At 46.7% G+C, this 14,091-nt stretch overlaps 1 protein-coding gene across 6 annotated transcripts; it reads right to left on the bottom strand.

Moving 5' to 3' along the window:
• Window positions 1–1,791: 1,791 nt before the first annotated feature.
• Window positions 1,792–13,857, bottom strand: CDCA2 (cell division cycle associated 2). 6 transcript variants are annotated; one of them, XM_064400322.1, is made up of 15 exons: window positions 13,767–13,857; window positions 12,336–12,896; window positions 11,047–11,177; window positions 10,334–10,475; window positions 9,575–9,777; window positions 9,252–9,330; window positions 8,647–8,909; window positions 8,001–8,088; window positions 7,298–7,509; window positions 6,849–6,927; window positions 6,194–6,249; window positions 5,414–5,593; window positions 4,760–4,934; window positions 4,129–4,328; window positions 1,792–3,391 (listed from the first exon to the last, which is right to left on the bottom strand). In XM_064400322.1, the coding sequence occupies exons 2-15, from the start codon at window positions 12,835–12,837 to the stop codon at window positions 2,570–2,572; spliced, it is 3,132 nt and encodes a 1,043-aa protein (XP_064256392.1). In that variant the 5' UTR covers window positions 12,838–12,896; window positions 13,767–13,857; the 3' UTR covers window positions 1,792–2,569. The 6 variants fall into 6 exon arrangements, with proteins under 6 accessions (XP_064256392.1, XP_064256393.1, XP_064256391.1 ...); XM_064400323.1 differs by having other exon boundaries at window positions 13,726–13,772; XM_064400321.1 differs by lacking the exon at window positions 13,767–13,857 and adding an exon at window positions 13,490–13,648.
• Between the last annotated feature and the right edge of the window lie 234 nt (window positions 13,858–14,091).

The following is a 14,091-nucleotide window of genomic DNA, read 5'->3' as shown; positions in this document are numbered from 1 at the left end:
ACTGCTGTTCCCACCCCCTGGGTGACAGCACAGGCAGCAGGTGTAGCTCCCACAGTTTCAGTTTAGTGAGCAGGGTCTCAGGTGAGATCTGGGCGTTTCAAGCCCCAGCTGCTGCATGAGGAGCTCTCCCAGTTCCCAGTTCCCCCAGCTGAGCCATGCCCCAGCTCCCTGCTCCACCACGGCTTCCAGCCCAGGCCTGGGCTGTTCAGCAAGCCCCACAGCAGCTCCTGCAATCTCCACCATCAGAAAACACAGCCAGAGCCTCCAGAGGCCATCCTGGCCTATCCCTACCCCAGGAAGGATCATCTGTCATTCCTGACAGGTATTTGTTTAATCTGTTCCTGAAGGCCTCCAGTGATGGAGATTCCACACTTCCCCAGGCCTGGGTTCCCCTGCTTGCCCATGGCTGCTGCGAGAACTTTCCCTTAATGTTTACCAGAGACCTTTTCCTCTGACTAAAACACATTTCTTGTCCTTCTCAGTGCAGATATGGAGAACAGATTATTGCCCCCCACCTCTGCATAGCTGAAGACTTGTTCAAATCCTCTCCAGACTAAGAAAACAAAATATTTTGCGGATAAATTCTATCCAGAGAAGGACAAAAGGAACTAAAAAGCACCATAAAGAAGTAGACATATCTCTTAGAAAGAACTGCAACCTCTTCCTTTCTTGTAGGTTTCCTCACCCTGCCACTGCCATCAACACCCACAAATGATTCCTAAGAACCCTTTTCCACCCAGTTGGGCCAGGAGGAAAATCCAAGCTTTGTTTTCCTCTCCTTAGCCTTGTTCTCCTCCCAGCTGAAGTGCACTTGGGGAGCCTTGAGGGAGGCTCCCTGTGCTGCTGGGCTGGGCTCAGCTCAGGGCAGCAGCACACAGAGCTCTGGCAGCAGCTGGGATTAACCCTTGTACCAAACACATGAATTTATTGTCTCTTCCTCCAGGCCAACTCTTTGATGTCACTAGTGTCTGACAGTCAGGATGTGACAGCCCCAGTGCCACCGGTGCTGGGTTTGGTACCTGCACAGAGACAGGCAGACAGCTCAAGCACAACTTGGCTCTGCTCAAGCACCAAGTGATTTCCATATGAAACTCACACCTGATTCCAGCCCACCCTCATTTCACTTTCCCAGTTTAATTCCAGTGCACAGTTCAGTTACTGCTTTGTTTTGAACAGCAAAAGGAACAGCTATTTTTATTAATTTTGTAAGCTTTACATTATAACCTCAGCCAGCCTGTCAGATTTTGTCCATGTTGTTCCTCTGCAGGTCCCTTCCAAGCAGAAAGCTCAGCCCAGCCTGCCCTCTCCTGGCAGCCAAGCACAGCATCCAGCCCAGGAACTCTCCCCAGTCTGCTTCCAAAGCTAACCCCAAAAGCAAAGCCCCAAGCCAAACATTAAGGCAACTGTTTTTGGAGGGATTTAAGACATGGAGATGTGGCACTTGGGGACGTGGTTTATGGGCCACAGGGCAGTGCTGGACTCTGATCTTAAAGCTCTTTTCCAACCCCAATGATTCTGTAACTCAAACAGCTTAAACAGTGGAGTTTCTTTCAAGTTGCTTTAGGAATTCTTGTCTTGGGAGAAAGAGGTATAAAAATCCAACTGCTCTGGTTTCTTTCAAGCTCTATAAAAGCAGCCAAGTGCATAAAGGATTTTATCCCACATCACTCATGGTAAAAACCAGGTCACAGAAGGGACTGTGTTGGACACAAAGCCATTTCCTCCAGGCTGGCACGGGCATCCCGCTGGGCTGGAACACCCCAGGATGAAAAATGAAAGCAGCAGCAAAGCTTGGAGCAGAGCACCTGCAGTCCTCACTCTTTATTTCATTTAAGACAAGCAGAAAAGTGCCAACAGGAAGGTGACAGGGGCCAACAGGGGATGGACTCAGGACACACACAGGGCTGGGAACGGCTGGAAATGAAGCACAGCCGTCCTGGTGAGGAATACTTCTCTCAGCCAATTTCATTTGCCAGATGAATTTTATACAAATAAAGATGTAAAAGCTTTTTTTTTCTTTAATGACCACCCTTTACATCAGAGCATCATTCATGAACTCTAACACTAAATCTTACTCTAAGGAACTCCACCTCTGCTCATGGCCAAAGCCTTTTCAGAAGATAGAAACAGGCTCCTCACTTCGTGAAAGTAAAGGGGAGGAAGTGATTCCTTTATTCATTGCAGACAATCTCTTTTTACTGTATTTTTGCCATCTAGATGAAAATATATTCAGATTTCAACAGCAATTTATAGGGAATGGTCACACACATGGGAAACAAACCCTTGGAGCAACTGTAGCTGGAGGGACACATTTGACTGTGGTTTAACTGCCAAAGACAAACCCACATTTATCAGGGAGAAGAACTTTTTAATACTCTTCATTACCTGCCATAACTGTACCAGACCAATGCTCTGAGCCAGTCTGCCACACAGTTCAGATCTTCAAGCATCTTAGGCATCAAGACAAGGAAAATGAGCTCTAAGTTATCCAGAAAATGAATAGGAAAATAAGTGAGGAAATACAAGAAAACTGCACTTGAGAGACAACACAAGGCTCCAAGAAGCACCTTCACTTCAGAAAATCAGAGATGCCTGAAACATCTTTCAATCTTAGCTCAAGAGTTTCTGCTGCTTCTGAGTGTTTTTGGTCACTCCTGTCCTTCCCACACAAAGAATTTGTGCTTCTCCTTCTCTGGGTGGGAGCCCAGGGCATTCCTTGAGCTGTGGCTTCACAGAGGCTTCTCCTCTTCCACCTCCTGCCAGGACCAGCAGCAAGAGGAGCAGAGCCCTCATTCTCCTTCCCTGGGGCTGGGAAGGGGAGGAGGTTTTGCTCCCTGTGGTGAATATTCTCAGTTCCTGCCAGGATGGATGTGCTGATGCTTCTCCTGCCTTTGGGAGCAGCTGGGAGGGGAAGCTCACTGGGGAGCTGAATCCATGCAAGTCCCTTACCTGCTGCACCCCTGCTCAGCCTCATGCTGCGCCTGACCCTGACCTCGGCGCTGGCACTGCTCCTCCTGCAGGCCTGCAGGGACCCCTCCTTGGCCTGGGGGGCTGACAAAACCTCTTCCACGTTGTAAGAGCAAACTGCAAGAGCAGCCCCAGCTGTTTCCAAGTTTTCAACAGGAGGGAAGTAGAAGGCACTGCTCCTTCTTCTTCTCCTTGCTGGATCACCTCTGACAGAATCCTTTAGAGGACACTTGGCTCTCTGGGCACCCTCCTGCACATCCTGTTGTTCCAGAATTTCCAGCCCAGTTAGGAGATTTCCTTGTAATTCTTCCTTTTCTATCAAGGAACTGCTTTCTTTTGCTTCTTTTTCACATGGAGTCTCTTCACCTTGCTGAAAATAAGATGTATCCAAATCACCTTCTGCATCTGGCACAGCATTTGAAAACTGGGGAGATAAAAAATTGATTTTTTTTTTTAAACATAGGCAAGAGGTAATCTATAAAAAACTGGTTTCACACAGCTGAACTGGCTCCTGTTCTCCTTACCACACGAGTCTCCAAAAGCCCAACACCTGACAGGGAATCCTGCAGGCCAAACTTAGGCTGCTTGGGAAGCAGAGAATGCTGGAATGGCCAGGGATGAAGAGACCTTAAAGACCATCCCATTCCACCCCCTGCCACGGGCCCAGCCTGCTCAGAGGCTCAGCTGAGTTCTGAATGCCCAACCCCTCCTTCCAAGGACGGAGATTCCATGGCCTCCAGGCCCCCTGGTCCCCAGCTTTATCAGCCCCAGACATCACTGTGTGCTCCCTCAGGCCAGCAGTTACCTCAGGAGCAGTGCCAGGAGCAGCCTCCAGGCCCCCTTCTCCCCAGCTTTAGCACCCCCAGACACCACAGTGTGCTCCCTCAGGCCAGCAGTTACCTCAGGAGCAGCCTCCAGGCTCCCTGGTCCCCAGCTTTAGCACCCCCAGACACCACAGTGTGCTCCCTCAGGCCAGCAGTTACCTCAGGAGCAGTGCCAGGAGCAGCCTCCAGGCCCCCTTCTCCCCAGCTTTAGCACCCCCAGACACCACAGTGTGCTCCCTCAGGCCAGCAGTTACCTCAGGAGCAGCCTCCAGGCCCCCTGGTCCCCAGCTTTAGCACCCCCAGACATCACTGTGTGCTCCCTCAGGCCAGCAGTTACCTCAGGAGCAGCCTCCAGGCTCGCTGGCAGCCCAGGGTGTCCAGGCCCAGAGCTGGTGGCCGCTGCCTCCTGCAGGAGCCCAGGCCCTGGGCACACAGCAGCTGCACAGAGCTCCTTGCCGCGCGTCCTTCCCGCCTGGGGCTCCTGGGCAGTGGCCCTGCAGGCATCCCTGCTTGTGGGAGCACCCAGACTTGCACCCTCTGAACAAGAGCAAACACGTGGTTAATTGGCTGAGTTACAACATCTCCTGTGCTTTACAAGAAAAGCTGCATGTTAATTTACTTTGTGTATAGATTATTTGACTTATTATACTTATTTACCTATATAAAAATAACCATCCCACATGAACAGTGGGGATCAAACCCAACAGAAAGCTCTACACATCCCTTCACTCTTCATACCAGCTTAATGACTCTGAAAATAGCAGTACCCAAAGTAAAGAGGTGGATTTTTTGTCAGATTTACACTGGAATCCAACAAGAACTGAATTTATCAGTTGGACATTATTAATTTATTAGATCCTCCAGACTCTGCTATTACAGAAGCAATTAAATTTTTTTTTTTTTTGGTGTAATTGTTGAAATAAAGGAATAGAAAGAGCAAAGCAAAACAAAAGTAAAACCCAAATTACCTGTTGGAAGTGCATCTGCCTTTGGTGAGTTTGGAGATGACACAGAAGAGAAAACCTCTGGGATTTCAGGGATAGGGCTGAGAAGGGGTTTCTTAGAAGCCATTTCTCTTTCCCCATACAAAGACTTCTTGACCTTTTTCTTTCTTCTTTTCCCATAGCTTAGGTGGGTTCTTTTCTGAAAAGATTGAGGAGAACAAAGCACAGTGAAATTTGAATCATCCTCTATAATACTTTTCAGTAAGTGACCCCATTACTGGATTTTGATGACAACTGTTTCCCCTAAAAGGAAGGTTCCACTTCTTCTGCCAGCTACAGAATAATCTAGAAACTCAAAAGCAAAAAAGAATTACTTTTCTAACATGGCTCTGCAAGAACTTGGTAAGGGAAGAACCACAAACTCATTTGTTGGCCCTCAAGTCTGAAAAGTGACACAAACACTTCTCTCCAAAAAGTTCCTTTTGGCCCTACAAGAATTCAAGCCCTCAAGTCAGCAAGGAAAAGGGATGGGGCAAGAAATGCAGGAAAACAAGATGGAGATGAAGAAGAAAAGATTGGCAGCAACAGGAAGATCAAAATAATCCTGGTAAGACACATGGAGAAAGAAAAAAATAAAAATAAAAGCAGAATTCAGCAACTGCAGTGGCTGCCACTCACCTGGGTCTTCCTGGGAGCAGCTGTGGTTGGATTCTTCTGTCTCTGAATCTTGCTCCTTCTTGGATTTTTCGTGTCTTTGTCGTTATCAGTGTTTGTGGCTCCCAAGCTGCTCTGATCAGTGTCCTGTGCCACGGCCCTGCACTGCTGAGGAACAGCATTTGGGGGGCTTGGGGGCACCTGCTGCTTAGAGAAACCCACCAGAGCCCAGCAGGCACAAGAATCAAATGGAATTAATCTCTTATCACCTCATTAGGGGTTGGCACAACTGGAACTTAAATATTACAGACTCATTTCCCACAGTACAATCCAGTCCTGTTTGTATTATCATGAAAATACAGTAAGTTTTTATCTTCAGTTATTTCTTTTAAGAAAATGGGTTACTTTTTTTATATTCCTCTATAGTTTGCCTTCCCCTCCCACCAGAGCTGTCCAACACTGAAGTCTGAAAGCACTTCTTGTACAATCAATCCTGTGCCTTGAAATTCCAGCAGCCAAACATCTGACATTTTGTCAGATTCTTTGGAAAAGCTCCTGGAAAGTTCAATAGAAATTGTCAATTTAAAGTATCAGGATGTATTTTTAATAACTGGAAAATCACTTTCACTGAGAAATCTCATTTCCTCAAGGCACTAACAGGAGGTATTTCCATATACCTGGATATAGATAATCCTCCTACCTGAGGCTGGAAAAACTTTCTAAAGCATCAAGAGGGATAAAAGAACAATTCTGCCTGAAGAAGTTCAAATAAACAAAATAAATTTGATCACCAAGGAAACTCACCTTCCGTTTAGTAGAAGAATGAGTTGTTACCACGTCAGGTTTGTCAGTCTCTGGTACTGTAAAGGAAAAAAAGGATTTTTAGATTAAATGCAAGTTAACCACATTTTGAGGAAATTGTCTACATTTCTGATATTAGGCACTTCAGCCACCTTAGTCTTGAGCAGAAACTAAATTTTGAGGACTATCAAACATGGCAAGATAAAAATTCTACCTTGCTTTACAAAATAGAGGAAAACTCAACTTGGGAGGATTTGACAGCAGTAATTAGAGCATCCAAAGCTTTCATAAATAAATATGCACAGCCCACTTTCAATTCTTTTGTTGTTGGGTTGCTGTTTAAAAGTCATCAGAATTGCAGGATCAGAATCAAGATTCTAAAAATAAAATTACTTTAAGCAGTAAAATTTAAATTTCCACAGAAAGATATCACAAGTTTAAAAAAGATCCAGTTAACCTAAAGCTCAGGTAAACACTGCAAGGAACTTCAGAAGAAAATCTTTCAATTTAAATGCTAGCATTTAAGTTTTAGCACAACTGAAATATATCCCCTATATTGAAGAAGTACCAATAGAAAAAGAAACCAAACCTCTCAATTCTCAGTTTTCAGGTTCTAAAAGATTCATTATCTACTGATAAAAACACAAGCTGGGGTTACCTTCTGCAATTTCAACAGGTGAAAGGGCTTCTGCAGCAACAGCACCTTCCAGGAATTCTGGGAGAGGCTCAACACCTTCCTTCAAACAAAAAATGACATTTCTTAGCAAAAAATTACAGCAGATATTTGATGGACCTTGTCCATCAATGTTGTAGACAAAGTAGTAATATTTTGTTTCCTTAAAGAAAACATCTTTGCTCTGTGTGGCAAAAAGAAACACAGCAGCAAAATGAAGGGGAAAACATTTCAAGGTTCAGAAACCTTCTAAAACAGCTCCCCAGGCCAAAGGGCTGTTCAGAATTCCCAAAAACTCAACTTCTCAGTGTGATTCTTTAACTCCAAGCACTCTGCTTTTATATTTCAGCAGTTAGTTTGCAAAACCCAGCAGGCTGGGGGGGAAATGAACCAAGGATTGGCCACTGACAGGGAATAGAGACCAACAAACTCACATCATCCCAACCAAAATCCAGGAGGGGCAAAGGCTCCTGGGAGAGGCCTGGCCTTGCCCAGGGGCTCTGCCCTTGGGGACACCCTGGGGAGGCTCCTCTGCGTAAGGGGGTGTTGGCAGGCAGGCTTTGGTCAAAGATTTCGGGGCTCAGAACTTCCCCAAAAGTCACTTTTTTCTTCTTTGGTGTTTTGGAGCTCTGACTGTCAGTTCTCTCTGTTGGAATGAAAGGAAATAAACAGCTGAGTGAAGGGGAACTGGCACAGAGATTTAAATGTTCTCCTAAAAATCACCACCCAAACTATCCACAAACCACCACCCTCACATGGCCTGTGAGGCCAGCCAGGATTTACACTCTGGATTTATTAAGAAATCAAGGAAGAAACAGACTAAAAATGACTCCTGTTCCCCAAGTTCCAGTTGAAAAGTCTAAGACTCCTTGAAAAATCAAGGATTCAATTAAGGTGCTCAAGGCTTTCTGAAGTTTTGGGGTGGGATTCATTTTTTTGGATAGACATGCCTTCCCTTGGCAATCTTGTTTTCCATGTCATCAGCAGGATGCCACAAGGAAGTCATTCAGTGGTGATTAATACCAATGACCAGACTTAGAAAAGAGGCAAAAACCTTATCATCCCACACAATATTTCACTTATTTTAAAAAGAAATAAAGAAAGCCAAGGATTTTTTTCTTAGAAAGGGAATCTGACCTGTTTGCAGTGTTTCAGGGGCTTTTACACAATTGGAGACTGCAGCAGGTTCATCTCCTCCTCTGTCAATGTCACTGTTTAAGTATTCCTGTCAAATTTAAGAGACATAGTTTAATAAAAATGAATTAAAATATTATCCTCTAAGCAGCATTTAATAATAAGTCCTTTTGTTTAACCAAACCTCATTTGCTGCATGAATAAAACTCAAAACCATTCATTTCATGGAGCCATGGAATGGTTCAGGTGGGAAGGGAGCTTAAAATGATCCAGCGGCACCCCTGCCATGGGCAGGGACACCTCCCACTGTCCCAGGCTGCTCCAAGCCCTGGCCAGGGACACTTCCAGGGATCCAGGGGCAGCCACAGCTGCTCTGGGAATTCCATCCCCCAGCCCACCCTCCCAGGGAACAATTCCTTCCCAACATCCCACCCAATCCTGCCCTCTGTCAGTCTGAAGCCATTCCTGGCACTCCAGACCTTTGTAAAGTCTGGTTTCCCTGTCACCCCCTCGGGTCCTGAAGGTGCAACTGGGTCACCCCTGATCCTCTCCCAACGTGAGGGCTCCAAGCTAAGCTCCCAAGATGACCAAGCAGCATGAAATCATTTCCCAATCATTCCCAAGCCACAGCAATCAGTCACCAAAGCACCTGTAAGCTCATCCTCAGTGCAAGCACTGCATCAGCCCTGGGGCTGTCTGGGGGCTCCCTGGCTGGGGTTTTCTTCAGGATGGATCTCAGCAGGGAGCTGCTCTGGGAGAGGTCACTGCTGGGAGTGCTCCCAGGGCCTTGGCTGGCAGCCAGCAGTGCCAGGCTCACACCTTCCACAGCCCCAGCCTTCCTCGTGCTGAGCTCTGAGACAGCATCACTGTGCCCACAGCTGGCAGCTTCAGGGCAAGCACGCAGCTGTGACACTGAAATGTTGAAGGAAAAGTGACAAAACTTTAGTACTAAAAGCATGAGTACAAAAGCACACACAGCTCCACAGATCCTGTGCAGAAACACCCCACAGAAATCCACCAGTCTGCAAATTCTGGCTCTTTTGTGCCACATGTACATTTGGTATTTTCAGAAATTTATAAAACATACTAAAAAGGAGCACTGCATGAATGAAAAGTTACATCAGGTTTCTACTGCATCCTAAACTGTAGGCAAGATGACAAATGTCAGCTGAAACACTTCCTGACAAATACTGCAGTATTTTTATTTCCTAAAGAGCGTTTAACAAAGATTGTAACAGTGCTGAATCCTCTTACCATGGCCTGCTTCCAGGGTATCTCCAGTTACAGCAGTGTCCAAGGATTTAATAGGATTTTGCTGCTCATAAACCCACTCCTAAAGAAAGAGTTACAGGATTTTTACAACAGCACAAACTGTGGAGGGTTTTAATCCCACAGACAAGGATTTCAGAGTTTTCTCCATCATCCACTATTTCAGCTGAACTTGTTTTCCCAAAACACCCAGGGAAATGCTTAGAAAATGCTTAATTAATTAAATGCTTATCAGGATTAGACATGGCAAATGAAGATTTTGTCTATTTTAATGTTTAACTTAGAGGTTTCTCCCCAGTTCAAAGCACCTTTGCAGCAGCAGCAGCAGGGCTGGTGACAGTCACAGCTCGTTGTGGGGACAGGATGCTGCAGATCCTCAGCTCACTCCTGCTGCTCTTGCTCCCATTTTCTCTTAAGTTTTCTTTCAAAGCAGCTCCTCTGTTGCCCAACACGAACTTTTCACTCCACTGCTCCAGGTCTGGCTCTTTTTTAAAAGGTGCTTTGTTCTGAGCTGCATCAATTAAAAATAAAACAGAACCCAAACATATCACAAAGACAAACTTCAGGTTTTTCAATGAATCCTCTTTTTGTGTTTCTCCATCAAGAGGTGCAAAGAGTCAGGAAATGTTCTAGGCAGGGAGAAAAACACATTTTTTAAATCTACTTTGAAGATAACATTATCAACCTTCAAAACAAAATAAGTGATTCTTTTCATATAAATGTTATTAAGATCACAAAAACAGAGAAGTAAAATGAAAACCATCCTCTGTTTCACAAAAATAAGTGCAAAAACATTAATGCCCAGTGAGAAATCCATCAAAGAGTACAGATCTAGGAACTAAAACTAAGGAAAGAGACCCAAAAATATGAGTTTTCAGAGAAACCACTAATCAGGGTGCAATAAGATGTTTAAACAAACCTCAAACCAAGCACAAACACCTGTGCCAAGCCTAATACAGGAAGAATAATCTGTTTTATAAAGAAGTATTTCTAGTTTCATACTTCGAGCCTAAGGGAAGAGCTGATATTTAAGGTAAATCACTGACCAGGATATTTCATCAACTTACAGGAACCTCCTTGCTGGGAAGGCTCCCCCAGGTGGGAGAGCCCAGCCTCCCCCTCAGCTTCCTGCAGGGACTCAAAGGAGGCTTGGAAAGCGTCGATCTTGTCCTTCAGAGACCTCACACTTGCAGGTTTAAAAGGACAGATCTGCCAAAACAAAATTAATCCCATCAGGCATTTCTTCCCCCACACTGCAGCTTTAATGTTTTGTATTCACACTTGGGCATAAAATACAAAGAATCTAGCATTTAATCTGGCTGCAATTATAGCTGTAAAGAAAAATAAGGAAAAGAGGAACTTTACCCAGAAGTCTGGTACATTTTATTGCATTTAATCTGTTCCTCTAGTCTAGAATTTGCTTTCTGACAGCCCAGGATAGTTCAAGTTATGAACAAATCTGATTAACCAAGTCACTCACCCTTGAAATTGACTTCACTTGGAACCAGCAACATTTTAATTACCCAAAAACCAAGTGCAGCAAACACAGGAAGGTAACAAAAATTAAAATTTATCAGCAAGCTCAACATGGAGAAGAAATTCAAGCCTCCACAGAGTGTAAACAAAAGCTGGAACATCCCCTTGTCCTGGGACAGCAGCACATTAATGCCATGTTATCCCTGTTGCTGGATTCTTGCCAAGGCTCACCTCCCCTTCTCCCAGCACAGGGGGGTCCTGGAGGGAGTGGGATTCCCCGTGAGATCTTTGGGAAGGACCTCACCTGGGTGAAAGCTTCCTTCTGCCTGCTGCTCCTCTGCTGGGCCAGGTACCGGATCAGGGTGTTGTTTTCTGGTGAGCCCCTCAAGCCAATGGTTGATCTCCTCCTAAATTTTAGTGAGCTTGGGGATGTCCCTGAAAAGGGGACAAGCAGAGAGGTTAAAAAGAAAAACAAAGCACAAAACCACAAAAATGTTTTGTAATACCTAAAGCTTTAAAATGGTAATTTTGTCTTTTTTAAGGTTAATTAATGCTACTTATTCTGAGACCCAAAATTACCTGCTCAGCCCAAGAAACCTCCCTGAGCACATCAAATAATCACAAACCAAGTCTGCCTTTCAGCTTTTCAATTGTTAGTGTGCACCAACACTCGCAGAATTTGTCTTGCAATTCCCTTGATTAACTGCAGAGAGACAAACAGGGAGCCTTGAACCAAGTAGGACAGAACCTTGCAGTTAAATGGTGTAATTATCCCATAGGTGGGATGTCCTATAAAGGATGTCCTATCCCATAGGTGGGATGCCCTATCAGTGATGTCCTATCCCCTATGTGGGATGCCCTATAAAGGCTGTCCTCTCCCATATGTGGGATGCCCTATAAAGGCTGTCCTCTCCCATATGTGGGATGCCCTATAAAGGATGTCCTCTCCCATATGTGGGATGCCCTATAAAGGCTGTCCTATCCCCTATGTGGGATGCCCTATCAAGGATGTCCTATCCCCTATGTGGGATGCCCTATCAAGGATGTCCTATCCCCTAGGTGGGATGCCCTATCAAGGATGTCCTATCCCCTAGGTGGGATGCCCTATCAAGGATGTCCTATCCCCTATGTGGGATGCCCTGTCCCATAGGTGGGATGCCCTATCAGTGATGTCCTATCCCATAGGTGGGATCTCCTATAAAGGATGTCCTATCCCATAGGTGGGATGCCCTATCAAGGATGTCCTATCCCATAGGTGGGATCTCCTATAAAGGATGTCCTATCCCCTAGGTGGGATGCCCTATCCCATAGGTGGGATGCCCTATCAAGGATGTCCTATCCCATAGGTGGGATCTCCTATAAAGGATGTCCTGTCCCATAGGTGGGATGCCCTATAAAGGATGTCCTCTCCCATAGGTGGGATGTCCCATAAAGATGTTGCAGCAAGAGCCTCTCAGAGTGTGCTCCTGGGCACACCCAAGCTCTGATCACCTCAACCTGCCCTAAATCAGAGCTTTTGGAATGAGCTTGGACTAAAGGAGCTGGAGGAGCCCCTCTGAGGAGGACACAAGTCATTTGTCACCCCAGGCTCACCCGTGGGTCGTGTTCCACCACTCTCCTGAGCGGTCCCACACGCAGCACTGATCACAGCACCAAAGCCCTCAGGTGTTCTCCCCTGCTCAGACAGTCCCAAATCAGGTTTTCCTTCCGCTCTGTCCCTCTCAGGGGTGGAGAGGTCATGTCCCAAGGGAACAGCTGGGCTGCTGGGCAAAGCCTCCGTGGTGTGCAAGGGCAGGGGGGGCTCGCTGGGCACATCCCCCCTGAGGGCCCCAGAGCCCCCAGGGAGCTGCCAGCCCACGCCAGCCCCCGGGGGGTGACACAGACCCTCCCTGGGGCACTTCGGGGCACCCTTGGGTGACCGTGTCTGGTTCCCATCAGTGAAATTCTCCTTCTTGGATGGCCTGATCACTTTGGATTTGGTCACTTTGCAGCTCCTCCGGGCTCTTGACAGAGGGAAAGAGGCCTCTTCCTTCTGCTCAGGACAACCACTCTCATTTTCTTTAGCTTTCAGGGGAGATTTAGATCCTCTGAACATTGTTTGGGAATTATTTGAAGGAACATCCACTCAGCCTTTGCTGCTTTAATTACAGATTCCTATTAAAAAGAAAAAAAATATTATTACTTGCTAAGAGCAAGAGCTCACTACCACGCTCCAGCTTCTCCCAAATCCACACTTTTCCTGGACAAGGTGTTTAATAGTGGGGTGGGAAGGGAAATTTATCCCCAAAAACCTGCAGGGAAAGGACACAAGGGGCAGGGAGCAGAAAGAAAAACACAGGGCAATGAAAACCTGCATCATAAACGTGCACAGGAGTGGCTCATGGTAAAGAGCCACAGGGCTGTGATGTCACTCTGTCAAATTGACATTAATATAAAATACGTGTATAAAATACAAAAATCACAATCACACTGCGGCCGTTTTGCTCCAAGTGTTACAATAAATACCAGCAGTTTAATACTACTTTTAATAACACTAATTAGTAGCAGCAGAAAGAGCATACAAGTCTTAGAAAGAAATCAGAAGAAACAACACTAGTAAAATGTATCTTTGAACTCCCACTAGCTTTTGAATAGAAACTTTAAAAAGTTACGGATTTTTGCAGTTAGTTTCTTAAGCTAATGATGTACAGCTCAACCCCGTGACTCTGAAACTCCGCTTCTGCGAACACTTTTAGAATCAAAATTACCGAAACCAATCCGCTTTACAACGCCTGGGCAACCTTTTTCTTTCTTATTTCCCCTTTTTCCTGCTCTCAGGCCCAGCGGAGGCCGATAGCTCCAGTCACAGCCACCGGCCGAGGAGGGGAAGCTCCCAGCGCGGGGCTCCCCGCTCGGTACCGGCCGTGGGCACTCGCACCCCGGGCACACCCGGCACCCCTCGGTAATCTCGGTACCCCCGGTATCCCCCCGGTATCCCCAGTACCCCGAGCACTCCCACTCCCGCCCCTGCCCGGCCGCCCTCACCTGGGCCCGCGCCCGGCCCGCCTCACGCTTTCAAACCGCGCCACGCCCCCGCGGATCCCTCCGCGCCCCCGCCCCTTCGCCCATCCCCGGCGCCCGCCGCAGCCACCCCGGTCCCCGCAGCACCGCAGGCAGGGCGGGTCGTGGGGGCGGCCCCTCAGCGCTGCTCAGCCCCGGGGGTCCGCGGGGCTTGGCGGGGACAGGAGGGACTCTTTGATGCGGCGGAGAGATCGCGGGCCGTTGGGCCGCAGCACCGCTTTGGTGCGGGAGGAAAAAATAAAATTATTAAATGAATTCATTCAACGGCCCGCGCGCACGTGACGGGCGA

Source organism: Passer domesticus, chromosome 28, assembly GCF_036417665.1.
Source record: "Passer domesticus isolate bPasDom1 chromosome 28, bPasDom1.hap1, whole genome shotgun sequence".
Taxonomy (NCBI): domain Eukaryota; kingdom Metazoa; phylum Chordata; class Aves; order Passeriformes; family Passeridae; genus Passer; species Passer domesticus.
The sequence above is the reverse complement of the archived record's forward strand: the minus strand, read 5'-3'. Positions and strand labels throughout refer to the sequence as shown.